The sequence below is a fragment of the Lepisma saccharinum genome, chromosome 18 (genome assembly GCF_977018435.1).
Source record: "Lepisma saccharinum chromosome 18, izLepSacc3.1, whole genome shotgun sequence".
Lineage (NCBI taxonomy): Eukaryota > Metazoa > Arthropoda > Insecta > Zygentoma > Lepismatidae > Lepisma > Lepisma saccharinum.
Window position 1 is genome coordinate 34834850 of NC_139246.1, and position 13904 is coordinate 34848753.

A 13904-nucleotide genomic window follows, 5' to 3' on the forward strand; every position below is an offset into this window, starting at 1 on the left:
ACCAGTTTTTTGTTGGGGACACACTTAGACCAATCAAGATCAAATATTGGCTACAACCACAGGCACACCACTACCCCACCTTATCAATAACAAATGCTGACAACAAACCAAAAATCACCAGTGTAGAGTTAGAGGATTTTACAGATCCCAATACATTAGAAACATCTTATGCTGAAGATGATGGCTCTCTGGAATTTCATATACAAATAGGAGACAAATTATATTTAGAAAATCCTGTAGTATCAGCTGCTGAACACCCTATAATTGCAATATTCTTGTTTACATATTATGTCTAGTCAAATTATTGTTGATGAATTACACAGACAAGCCAGACATAATTATAAGAGACTGCCAGTGGTTACAAAAGGCATAGATGATTTATGGCAGTGCGACTTGGTGGAAATGGCAAGTGGACAGCTGAAAAACTTAGACAAGATCAACAAGGGCTACAAGTATCTACTTACTGTTATAGATACATTTTCAAAATTTGCCTGGTCTGTGCCACTCAAATCCAAGACTGGAGCATGTGTTACAGAAGCCTTCAGGACAATCATCAATCAGAGTGGAAGATCACCGCGATATTTGCAAACAGATAATGGCAAAGAATTCTATAATTCTGTGTTCCAACAATTTATTAAAAGCCAGTCAATACAACATTACTCGAGTTACAGTGATCTCAAGGCCTCAATTGTAGAGAGATTCAACAAAACCCTAAAAAATCATATGTATAAACAATTTACACTTCAAGGTAATTATAAATGGATTAATATTCTTCCAGAACTTCTACATAAATATAACAACTCGGTCCATTCCACAATCAACATGAAACCCTCTGAGGTAACTTCATCTGATGAGCAAAAATTGATCAGAACTGTTTATTATCCTAGATACCAGCGAACAACAAGAAAAGCCAAATACAAGGTGGGTGATCAAGTAAGAATCAGCAAATATAAGCACTTATTCAAAAGAGGCTTTACAAGAAACTGGAGCACTGAATTATTTACAGTGGTTCAAGTTAAACCTGGGACCCTTAACACATATATAATAAAAGATCACCGAGGAGAAATTCTCAAAGGCAGGTTTTATGAAGAAGAACTCAGCAAAACTAAACAGCCTGACACATATCTCATAGAAAAAATCATCCGCAGAAAAGGCAACAAGTTACTTGTCAAATGGCTAGGACTCCCAGAACACAGCTGGATCGAGGCAAACAAAGTGATACTATGAACACCTGGGATGTTATAAAGAGGCTGCCAGAACCTGAACAGCAGATTAAGAGAAATGGCAAGTTGCTGCCTGATAATATTAGATGTCTTATTGTTGGGCCATCAGCTTGTGGTAAAACTACACTAATGATTGATAATTTTTTATTGGCACCCAACTGGTTAGACTGGAAAAACAGGCACTTGTATATCTTCTCTAAGAGCTTGGAACAATTAAAATATCAGCAGCTGATGAAGCTATATGATGGATTGGATATTGCCACATTTGAATCAAATGTTAAGCCACTCCATGAATGTCTCGATAATTCTGTTGTTGTGTTTGATGACATTATACTGGATAATCAAAACAAGGTTAGAAATTTCTTTACACAGGGCCGACACAGAAACATTGATTGCTTCTACCTGGCACAGACTTTTTCTAAAATACCGAAGCAGCTGATCCGAGACAACAGCAATTTTATATGTGTGTTTCATCAAGATCATACCAACCTCAAACACATACATGATGAATATGTAGGTGGTGACTTGAGCTACAATGATTTTTCCAAGTTTTGCAGTAGGTGCTGGAATCAAAACAGTTATGGGTTTGTCACAATTGATATGACAAGGAAACCCAATAGTGGCAAATACAGAAATAAAATCAACAATTTTCTAGACATTGAAACATATATAAATAACCATGAAAAGGCCAATCATTGATGATCTTAAATTAAGAGATTATCTTGTAAAACGATTTAAGGGATGGAAATCAGAGAACTGAGGAATCTATGAAAAACACAAGCAAACAGAACAACCTATTATTGATGCTATTAGTGAATTAGGTAAAAATATCAAAACTGTTACAGAACAAAATCAAAATTTAATCACAGAGCTTGTACCTGTTGCTGCTAGGAACATATTAGATTATCCAATCACCCCACTTTCTAGTATTCATACACCTAGTCCTGTTGCTTCTCGAAGAATTGAAGCTACTCAGGATCCTATTGAATTGGGTCTTCTTGCTCAAAAATATTTAAGCACACCTAAAGACAACAAAGATGAGGTCTTTGGCTTATATGCTGACACAGAGCGTGATGGTAGCATCATACATAGAATTGGCAATTTCAGAGTAACATTTATGGGAGATGATATAATTGTATATTCAGAATCTCATCTTGGAGAAAGAGGTGGTTTTGTTAAGTATCTCGGAACACCTGGATTGTGGGAACTGATGACTAGGAAGAGGCCTGGCAGCTATACAGATCAAGATTATGAGCATTACAAAGAAATATTAATAAAATCAGATGCTCTATACCAGAACAATGATCCCACACAAAAAAGAGTCAAGTCTAGCAGTGGAGCAAAATACAACAACTTAATCAAGCCCATATGGTCACAGATCAAGACAGGTAGTGGAATCAAACAATACAACACCCTGCCTAAAGAATTTGTGTGGGTTGATGATGTCAGGAAACTTGTAGATAGGTTGCTGGTCATAGCTGGGGAAGAAAATGCTGGCAACCACAATTTTTACAATGAAAAGGTTGGAATTATGGACATGATAAGCACCAAATTGTCTAATTTTATAGTGAATGACACTAAGGGGATTGGATATCTTATAAAAATTATTAATACTCTACCACCTAAATTTTGGAATATCTCTGAGGGTCGGGGGCTGGTTAATGACATTATAAACAAGCTGCCATTTGAACTACACATTCCAGGCTATCAGTATTGTGGTCCCGGTACAAAACTAGATCATAGATTAAACAGAGGTGATCCTGGTGTTAATCCCCTAGATGCTGCTTGTAGAGACCATGACATAGCATACAACACACATCCTGATCTTGACAAGAGACATGTTGCAGACAAGAAATTAGAAGAGGCTGCATTTGGTAGATTTGTAAGCAAAGATGCTTCTTTAAGTGAGAGAATAGCAGCATTGGAGACCACCATAGCTATGAACACCAAACAAAAACTGGGGTGGGGGTTGTGAATATATATATAATAAACCTAGGATGAAGGCCAAGGGTGTTATGTATCAGATACCTTATGCAGGTCTTAAATCTCTTAAAACTATTGATAGTCTTTTAACCAAAAAGCAGCGCAAGAAAAAAAATTCTTGTATTGCCAAGGGCCATGGTATGAAATTATTACTTAGTACCCCCCAATTAAAAAAATTACAGCAATCTAGAAAAAAATCACATGTGGGTGGTTTCATATTTACTATCCCGGCCATCTTAGCAGCACTTGGGGCTGTTGGGAGCTTGGCTGGGGAATCAGCTGCTATAGCAAAAACAGTAATAGATGCCAAGAAGAATAAGGCAGAATTAGATGAATTGAAGCGCCATAATCTGGCTATGGAGAAACAAGGCAAAGGTGTTAAGAGAGCCATGAATAAGTTTAAAAAAAACAAGAGCCGCTTACAAACCAAGATATTGAAGCTTTAATCAAGCCACTGGGCATCAAAAATTTTAGAGGTGTGTACATGTCTGATTCTTTACCAGAACAACCACTCAACAAAGAGTGTGGCATAGTTAATTTGGATAAGTACAAAAATCAGGGCACTCACTGGATCTGTTATCTTAAATATTTAAAAGATGAGGCATTTGTGTTTGATTCATTTGGAGGTGTTCCACCTGAAAATTTAGTAAAATATCTAAAATCAACTAATCTTTATTACAATAATGCCCGTGTTCAAAATTTCAAAGATGTTAATTGCGTTACCCCCACACCCCCTATACGCCTTCATGGCGTGGTGCTATGCACAGGGGAACACTTTACCTTTTTTTACCTTTCTAATTGTGGACATCTGTGTTTATCTGTTCTTAGATATCTGTCTCAAATAAATAAACCATCAATTGAAGATTTTCAAAAAGCCCTGTGGTATTTAAAACATCATGGGGGTATTCCATCTCACCAGCCAAAATTCAATATTGAAACTTAGATTACATGGTGATATAGTGTATCCCAAAACAATAGCTCTCTGAGCTTTTATGGCATGTACTTGATCCTTAATATTACACACCACAACAACACAATTGCAGTAGGGGATCAAAAAATTGTCATCACTCCAGGGCAGTATAATCTGTCCACTTTAAATGCTCAGTTACCCAGAGGTATAGTATTAACTCAAAATTCTGTCACTCACAGAGTAGAGATTGTATCTGCTACAGAAACAGTGGATCTGGGTACTATAGGAGAGCTGTTAGGATTTGAGAACAACACAAAACTTGAACCAGCCATCAAACACACTGCTATTAATATACCTAAATTCTTAGCCATAGAGACTCTGAATATTCACTGTAATGTGGCCGAGGGTATGATCACCAAATCAAATGGCATAGGCACTCACAAACAAACTGGCATCATTGCAACATTCAAACCTAACTCTGAATTTATGGAGCCCATCATCTACACTCCATCCCCAACATTATATTTTCCTGTGTGCCATAATAGAATAGATTACATTGAGTTGATGGTCACTAATGAAAAAGAAGAAATAGTTGATTTTGCTGGAGCCACAACAACTGCAATCATAGAAATTAATATTGAAATAAAAATACATACAAAAAAATGGAAAATATTGAGAGTTATGAGCTACAATCATTCCCCCCAAACAGGAGGACATTTGCAAATTTAAATCAACCCAACACAGAGATTGAGGTTGATCTTGATGTAGGGGATGGCTTTATACACCCCCACAGAGCAGATCTATACATCAAATTTGATGTTGTAAAGCTCGATGGTACAGATTATCCGGCAAATTCAAATATAAGATTGGTAGACAATTTTGTGCCACATCTGTTCTCTGAAATTGAGATCAGAAAACATGGTGTTGTTATAAATAGAGTGGATTAGCCCGGCATTACCTCCACAGCTTTGGCCACACTAAAATTATCCAAAACCGAGGCATCATACTACAAAATAGGTGGATTTGAGGCTGGTGATAAAATATTATCCAAGAGCCACACAGTATTGTTCCCCATGCGCCTGTTGCCAGGATTCTTCTCAGATTACAAAGATATTATGTGGAAGGGTGGTTTAAGAATCACATTTAGAAGAGCTGCCAATGATAATAATGCTTTGATGAGGTACAGTACATTAAACTCTACCGGGGAAGCTCTGCCTAATACCCTACCTGATGAAGGCAAATGCTTTATTCAGACTATGGAGCTAAGAATCCCGGTTGTTGAATATGAAGCCAGTTATGCTCTTAAATACAAAGCTGATATCCTAAAAAATCCACAGGTTCCTTTACAATTTTTTACATATCAATGTGTACAGAAGCCTGCCACTGGTACCTATTATGAGTTTGATGCTACAAATTCATTCTCCAGTATACAATATGACATGCCGGATTTTGTGGTGGTGCTGTTTCAGACTGGAAGACACAACAATCAGGAAAAAAATTCAAGTAAATTTGATAACTGCAACATCAAGAACATATATCTTAAAAATGGCAGAAATGAGGTATTTCCTAGAGAAAATTATAATTTAGACATGTCCAAGGATGATTTTCTTAAATTATATGAAGCATTTACAGCATACAAAAGGGTCACTACTGGCAATACTGACATGTATTACACACCAGATGAATTCAAAGCACAGAGACCCATGTTTGTCATCAACAATTCAAAAAGGAAACAAGTTGTGGTTAATGACAGGACAAACATTAAAATGATCTGTGAATTCCACGATACACTTCCTGATGACACCATATGTAGTGTTATTCTTATAGGTGAAAAATCATATGTTTATGATGTAAGAAATGAGAGAGTCACAGAGCAATTCTAGAAGAGCTCTGCTTATTATATTGTCTTAGTATTAGATATGCAAGTTGAGGCTGGTGTTCAATTGAACTTAAACCAGAAGTAAATATGTGTGTGTGTGGGTGGGTGTGGGTGGGTGTGGGTGGCTCTTATGAGCATCTTGGCTTAATTTCAAGTGTATCCAAAACAATATCAAAAGGGGCATATTTTTAACAAGCTTATGGACAACAATCTGGCTGATGCAACTTTTGTAAGTGTGGGCAAATCAATCTGAGGGGGTCATCATTTCACGGGAAATTCCCGAGGGCATTTTTACAAAAATCTTGGATTAGACAGGGTTCCACACTTGAGCAAAAAGCTCATATAGGCATGTTGAGCTTGTTTTAAGTGTAGCCAAATCTGCCTCAGGGGGGCTCATCATTTCTCGAGTTTATATTATAGCCAATTACACTACTATTGTCATATTAGGTATGTTTTTGTTCAGCTCTTACCACTTGTTCTCCATTTATTGTGAAAGGAATGAAAAAAGTGTGTCAAAAAAACTGGAGCAGGTGTAGCAAACCCCTTTGGTTGTTTTACAGTTCTATAAGTGTGTTTCACCTACGTCACAAACTGTTGCATTGTGGCTTCGAGCAGCCATGATTGAGGCCAGTTCTTGTAAGCATACAGAATTCAAGCAGGCTAGCGGAAGATACTAACACAGACATTCATGATTCAAAACAAAAACTCAGTTGGTGCAGATGTAACAAACGCTACATGGTAAATATTTCCTTGCAAATGACAAATAAAATTGGCCGCAAACATGGCGGATGTGTGCATCCTGACGTCACATGAAACCCACCTATACAAGACAAAATATTACATTTTAAATCAATTAAATTTTAAAGGGTGATATTTAGTGAACAATTTCCCCAACAATTCATTGCATGAAATCACACTCTGCCACCATATTTCAGGCAAACAGATCAGATACCGAATTTTGTGTATGATCTTTTATGAAGTGATTCAATGTATGATCATGATCATATTAAAAATCTGTATGTATGTAAAATATTGCAAATTTATCACTGTATGAAGATTTCTCATACACTTTTCTTAACATGTGCAAATCTGTTTGCCTGATTTCATGCTGTGTCTTCCCAAAGTGCACTGCATAATGACATCAAGTTGAATATCATTCATTGGCAAAAACATATTTTTTATTACTCAGATTCATAAAAATTGCTCCAAAAAGTCAAAATTTAAGAGACGTCATTTACAATATGGTCTAGTATGTGTATTCATAATTCGTCCATGGTAAAAATATTACTGTAGATATCAGCATCATAAAAAAATATTGATTACTTCATTAAGACAGAAATCATAAGTAAATCAATTGTAATGTCATCACCATATGTGTGTCACAAAGTGTGACAGAAATAATTAGACAATGAAGGTTATAATGCATTATTGTATCCAGTGCCCTGGGGTGTGACATCCGTCTACAACCCCCCAACTTCGAACACTGATTATCATAAAAAATATAGCTCAGCTGCTCGTAATCAGTGTTTGCCATTGAATATTAATCAAAAGAATCATTGACAGCGACCAAAACAATTAAAATCAAGGGCTCAGCTCTGATCATGAGCTGTGGTGGTCTAATCAGTAAGGCATCTGACTGCCATGGGGGAGACCTGGGTTTGATTCCCAGGCTGGGTTTGATTTCCAGGCTTTTCCCTGGAGAAATCGGCTCTGGGGCTAACCCAGGCTCAAATCAATGGGGACCTGGGAGAACCCTGGCTGGTCAAGGCTGCCAGAGCATGGTACCGATCATTTCACCTCCAAAATGGCCGAGATCGAAAATGTGTACGACCCTACCCCCACATTTCCTAAATGTGCCTTCATGGCACGTTTATACATGCATAGGGAACTTTACCTTAACCTTATCAATTTCTATATAGCAGGATAATGCCCCGTTACAGATCACAGAATGCTTTTTCATGTACTTGATTTCAATTTATAAATCATTTAATTGATCCTGCTGCACTGTGTACATAACACAGAGGATGTCTCACCTGGATTGTTTTTGTTGATTTTGTAAGCTGGCCTTTTCATGTCCATGTCTTCAGGGCGCCCCCAGTAGTCATGATCCAATTCCATTTTGCCCACTTGTCCGTAAAAGGTTGTCGCACTTACATGGCACTTGATGAAATAGTCTGTTGCCCATTTTACAGCTTGTCTGCAATGATTCACTTGACCTGGTTGAAAAAATACAAAGCTTAAGCAAGAGTACAAAATAGGGATGAGAAAATATGGAATTTTAATTACTACATTAGGTCTGAGTCGATATCACTGTGAGCAATACTGATATCAATACCGATTCCGACTGATACATTTACTGAACTTTGAAAACTGTGATAATTCAAAGTAACAAATTTAAATATTTGAACTATTCTACAAAAAACTACAAGACTTTTGCTTTGAAATGTTCATAATTTCACATGAGATAATCGTCAAAGCAGAGAATCCACATTTTGATGCCAACATAATGAAAATTATGCAATTTGCACAATTTCCAGGATATTTAAACTTAACGAAATTGCTGTGTGGTACTTCTGTGGAGTCTGTAAAACACCCAGATTTTGGAAAAATATCAGTTAATAGTGGTGATTGAATTCCAACCAATACTCTAGTAGATATCTACTAGTATCTAGTATAAGAATTGGCTCAGACCTAGTACTAAACCCTGTCCCAGCTAACTGTAGAGCAGGGCTGCAAATATCGGCAGAGGAGGAGGAGGAAAATAGAGTGGTGAAAGCACAGCGTTGCCAAGAGTAAGGTCCTAACAGTACAGACCTTAGTCCGTACACTAAATGCATGGCTTGTCAAAATTTATTTTATACCTAATATTTCCATAAGAAATTCTTAAACCAATCGTACGGACCTGGAAGCAAATATATGGTCCATTTGCCATGTGCATTCGGTATTATCCTTTTCAAAAGTTTGCACCACTACATAATGAAGGAGGAAATCAGGAAAACTCCCGTCGCTCATTACACAATCCCGTTTCTCTCACTGTTCATTGGTGGAGATATCTCGCGTCACTACTTGCACAGATACTTGTTCTCGTTCGCCTGGTCTACAGTTAGCTTGTACGGATAATAATATAAAAGTTAAATATGTTTATAACCAATCCACCCAAAATTAAACTGGCAATCTTTCATGGAGAATCTGCATGGTTCCATCACCTCCTTAAACTACATACATACATAATAATTAATAATAATAATAATAATAATAATAACCCACGGGTCTGCAGCCCTGGAAGGGCCTTGGCTTATCTCGTGACTATCAGTCTCCCTCCCACAATCCTACCTAGAGGTGTGGAAATCTTCAACCAGTAATGGGGTGACGTGGTGTCAGCACGTCAAACCCCCATCATTATAGGAGATATCCATGCCTGGATTACGCTACTCACTCGTAGCTCCTCAATTTCCTCATGATGGTGGGTTGCCACCCATCCTATACACAGGCCGAGAATCCAGAGACTGAATCCAGGCAGACTTGAACTCATGCCATTTCGAAGTCAGAGTCCAAAGCACAGCACCTTAGACTGCATGGCCACGGAGGAGGACACATACATACATACATAATAAACTTATTTGCACAAATACTTTACAAAACCAAAATGCATGAAATATTACACCTCTGTATTCATTAAAAAAGAAAATGACACATTTTCAACGCACTCATGAGCTATTTATTGAAGGATAGTTTTTACTAATAAATTGCCTAAACCAGACAATATTGATATAGAAATAATCAAAGTCAGGGGTTTGTCCAGAATTTTCCACCTGGAGGGTTAAGTTCATTTTTAGAGGGGAGTAAGCATATATTTAGAGCCAAAACTAGCATAAATTTGAGCTTTGTGAAAAAAATTAGGGGGAGTGAGGAAATTTTGGGGTTATTTTAAGGATATGTGGATAAATTGCCCAACCACCCGTTCCTACATCAAGTATGTATATATTTCATGTATGTATGTCACTTTATCTTTCTTTACACACTATGTTAACAAAAATATTCAATACCAGCTGACCACCCATCGCATAGACAAGAATAGTGTGCATATATGGACTGTTCACCACTGACTATGAAGCAGCCAATGAGCCATTTTCAATAAAAGGGTTTCAAAGGGCTGTTGAGTTCAGGGATTCGGTTTATTTCCCAGGTCTTAGCAATCAAATCTAATGTGATATCTGTGGCATGTCCCACACATGTTAAATCATAAAATTACAATGAGCATATTAAAACATGCTCTCTTTGTAATGATAAGGAATGTATTTTGTTCTGTCACATCCTGGATGTATTGATCATAAGCATTATTTATACATACAAATATTGTGTTATTGAGGAGTTGGGTGCAATATATACAACTAGCTATTTAAACAAAGAAGTTATAGCCACTTTAAGTCATATCCCCACCTTATACAATTCTTGGGATTGTCGATTGTATTTTATCATCCCTACTTTTCTCTGTCACCAGACATGAAGTAAACAAGAAGGTGCACAGTAAAAAAAGTAATAAAAAAAAGATCAACATTTTCCAATGCAAACATTAATTTGCTTCAAAATGGTACTTTGTGTTTATATTTCAAAAAAACAATAATTTATTATATTAATAATGATATATGCCTTACCCAGCAATTTCAAATATTATAACACAACACAGGAAGAGCAATTACTTACTAGCAGCAGTGTATCCATCTTTGTTTGAAATTAAACCCCAAGCAAGCAATGTTGTTGTGCTGGCCATAGGAAATCCAAGTTTCAAATAATCGCCAGCTGTAATTAAAATAATTGAAGCATGTATGTATATTTCAATATTTGTTACAAAAATTTCAAACTATCTTCTACTATCTTCTTTAGAATGATTGAATAGTATCTAAAAGCTACAAAAAGATGGGCATAATTTGACATCCCAAGTAACCACAACTGTTGGGTGAACGTCAGTTTTTACGTGGGAAAGGTTGGCTTTATGTTGGTTGGCAATTGATGTTGGTCTTACGTTGGGCCAACGGTGGTTGCAACATTTGCCCAACCATGGAAAAGCGAGTCAAAATCAGTTCTAAAAACAACTTTTCATGCTAAGACAACTTTCAGAAGTATGCTGTAAATTCTAGAGTGTAAAATAAATGACATGTAACAGTGTTTCTCGAATATTTCAATCACAGCTCATCCTGGAAATATAATATATTTTTAATGAAAGTAGAAGCTATTTTTAACTGGCAGTCATTCACCAGTCCTTTGTCAGCCACCATGGATGAAAGATGTGTTGGGAATTGCTTATTGTTTGTCTCTTTTGCTGTGGTAGAACAAGAATATTCTTACAGGTATTATTGTGAAGGTGGTTAAGCAATGTTATGTGTACCCTAAATTCCATGAAAGGTGGAAAAACTAAGTAAACTCTAGAAGGTTTTTGTACTACCACTTGAAGGTATGGTGCCTTGAAAATAATGATACCATGTGACTGAGAAAGTGCTGTGTATTTTTTTTCATAAATAATTAGTACTATTGTTTACATTTAGCCTCACAATAAATTATGTATATATTAGAACACAAACCTATCCATTCTTTAGTTTTCAGTATGTTCGGCCAACATAAAACCATATGTTGGCCCGACATAAAAACCACACGTTGGGCCAACGTTGGAACCATGACCAAAATCGCCATTGCCCAATGGTTTGTTTTTACGTTGGGCCAACCGTGGGCAAACCATTTTCAGTACAGTTGGCTCAACCACTTTTGGTTACTTGGGATTACTAGTGTTAAATCATAAAATTTCAATGAGCATATTAAAACATGCTCTCTTTGATATGATAAGGAATGTATTTTGTTCTGTCACATCCTGGATGTATTGATCATAAGCATTATTTATACATACAAATATTGTGTTATAAAATGTTATGGAAGCATATCCCTACAAACCATCATAATACCCTCCTGTCAGGTCTTCGCCTTTGTCACCCTGATCATCTAATGCTGAATCTCCCCTCCAAGGAATGCGGTTGTCATCAGGAAGTTTCCCAGACCTCTGAGCTTCGTAGAAAAGAAGGGACTTTGACAGGACTTTCTGATAGTCATATGCTGAAAAAAAAAGGCAAAAAGATTAATTTCTTCAAAGAAACTAAGGCACAGATTCTCAGGAGTGTGTGGGAAAGAGGGGGATAAGATTTAGGTTAACCAATAGTGAAGTTTAGCATCGCCAGGCAACTTTGGTTAGTTGGGCACAATGTTGGGTGAAATATTTTAGTGTAGACTCTATTTCTATAATAATGATAATAATATTTATTTCCATAGTCAGTAGTGGCGATTAGGGGCATGAGGACAGTTGCCTAATGCTAAGTCTTGTCTACTAAGAAAAAGTTAACTGTCCTTGCCCCCTTTTTGGCACCCAATCACCGCTACTGTCCATGGGTATGGAAAAAGTCATACATTTCTCCTGTACAATAAGAAATTTGGACTACAGCCTATTCCTCATCAATGGTAATAAATGTTAGGTATGTTGTAATTTAAACACTTGTTAAAATAATTATTTTCATCTGAAAATGGATCATGTTTTGTACGAGTTGAGTGTGTTCTGTATTTTTCATGGTGGGCTAGTGTCCACACTTGGTACTCCAGTGGTTGATTTATTGATTGATTGATTGAAATAATAGTTTTGGGTACATCAGTACTTTAGGCCATTTTGTACCCTTCAATGTACGTACATGAGGAAATATCCCCTTCCTAAAATTCTGACTTAAAAAGATAAAATAAGGGTCTTTACAGAAATACAGGGATAACACACAGGAGAGTTTTAATCAGATTTATGAATCTGCTGAAGATCTTTGCAAAGGCAATGAAGTTGATTTACAAAAATTGCCTCGCCTTGTTGGAAAGCAGGCAAATAGGGAAAACTACATGGAACAATCCAATGAAATATTACTGTGTGTCAGTGTACATCCCTTTGTTGGACTTCATGTTAAGTGAACTAAACGAAAGGTTTAAAATGCATAGAAATACAATTTATATGCTTCAAATGATATTCTCAAAATTTTGTGTTGTTGGTTCATGAGAAAATGTCTTAGAAGCAGTGATGTTTTATGAAAATAATTTACCAGGTTCAGTTTCTGTAATCAAAAATGATTTTGAACTCTGGAAAACAAAATGAGAATCTGTTAAACTCGCAAGCCTCCCTTCAACTGCCATGGAAAGCCTCAACGCATGTCATCAGATTTTCTTGTCAAATATTCACAAAACTCCTGAAAATTCTCTGCACTCTACCTGTGACAACCGCTACCCCAGAAAGAAACCTTTCGACTCTCCGGAGATTGAAAACATATTTGTGCAATTACTTTAGTGAAGAACGACTGAATGGATTGCACTGTTTAATATACACAGGAAAGTGAAAATTACACCGGTGGAAGTTCTCAACAGATTCACTTTGCAAAGACGGGGACTGGATTTTGTTTTATAGCCTTTGATGAGTATAAATTCATTTTAAATTTCATTGCATTATGTGTATTGTATTTTAAAGTATGTTTCATATAGGTCTAGGGGCAAAGTGTTTAATTATGTTCCCAAAATCCACCCGCTACCATTCCCCCTTTTGAAATTTCTGGCCATGCCACTGTGTTTCTTAATTTTAGGTGCAAGTTTGTTAAGTATTTTCCCAACAAACACTGCCCCCCTTCCCAATTTGAAATTTCTGGCTACGCTACTGGGTCTATGATGCGCTCCTTCAAATAATTGGCGACAATAAAACTGTCCAAATGGTTGCGCATGAGACCCAGTGTATTGCAAACCCATGCGCGTGCACTCCGGTACAGCAAAGCCAGCAGTGGTGGCACACAGCATAACTGTTACAAATTATTTCTTTAACTTTTGGTTTTTTTTCATTATTTCTTCCGGG

General features: G+C 36.8%; 1 protein-coding gene across 1 annotated transcript in view; it reads right to left on the reverse strand.

Moving 5' to 3' along the window:
* LOC146002519 (endoglucanase E-4-like) overlaps nucleotides 1-13904 on the reverse strand; it is a 53345-nt gene that overhangs the window by 28387 nt on the left and 11054 nt on the right. The window contains exons 2-4 of the mRNA XM_083140417.1: nucleotides 11939-12097; nucleotides 10700-10795; nucleotides 8029-8211 (exon numbers count right to left, since the gene is read on the reverse strand). Coding sequence (XP_082996543.1) covers nucleotides 8029-8211; nucleotides 10700-10795; nucleotides 11939-12097 — 438 coding nt within the window. The remainder of the gene's footprint in view (nucleotides 1-8028; nucleotides 8212-10699; nucleotides 10796-11938; nucleotides 12098-13904) is intronic.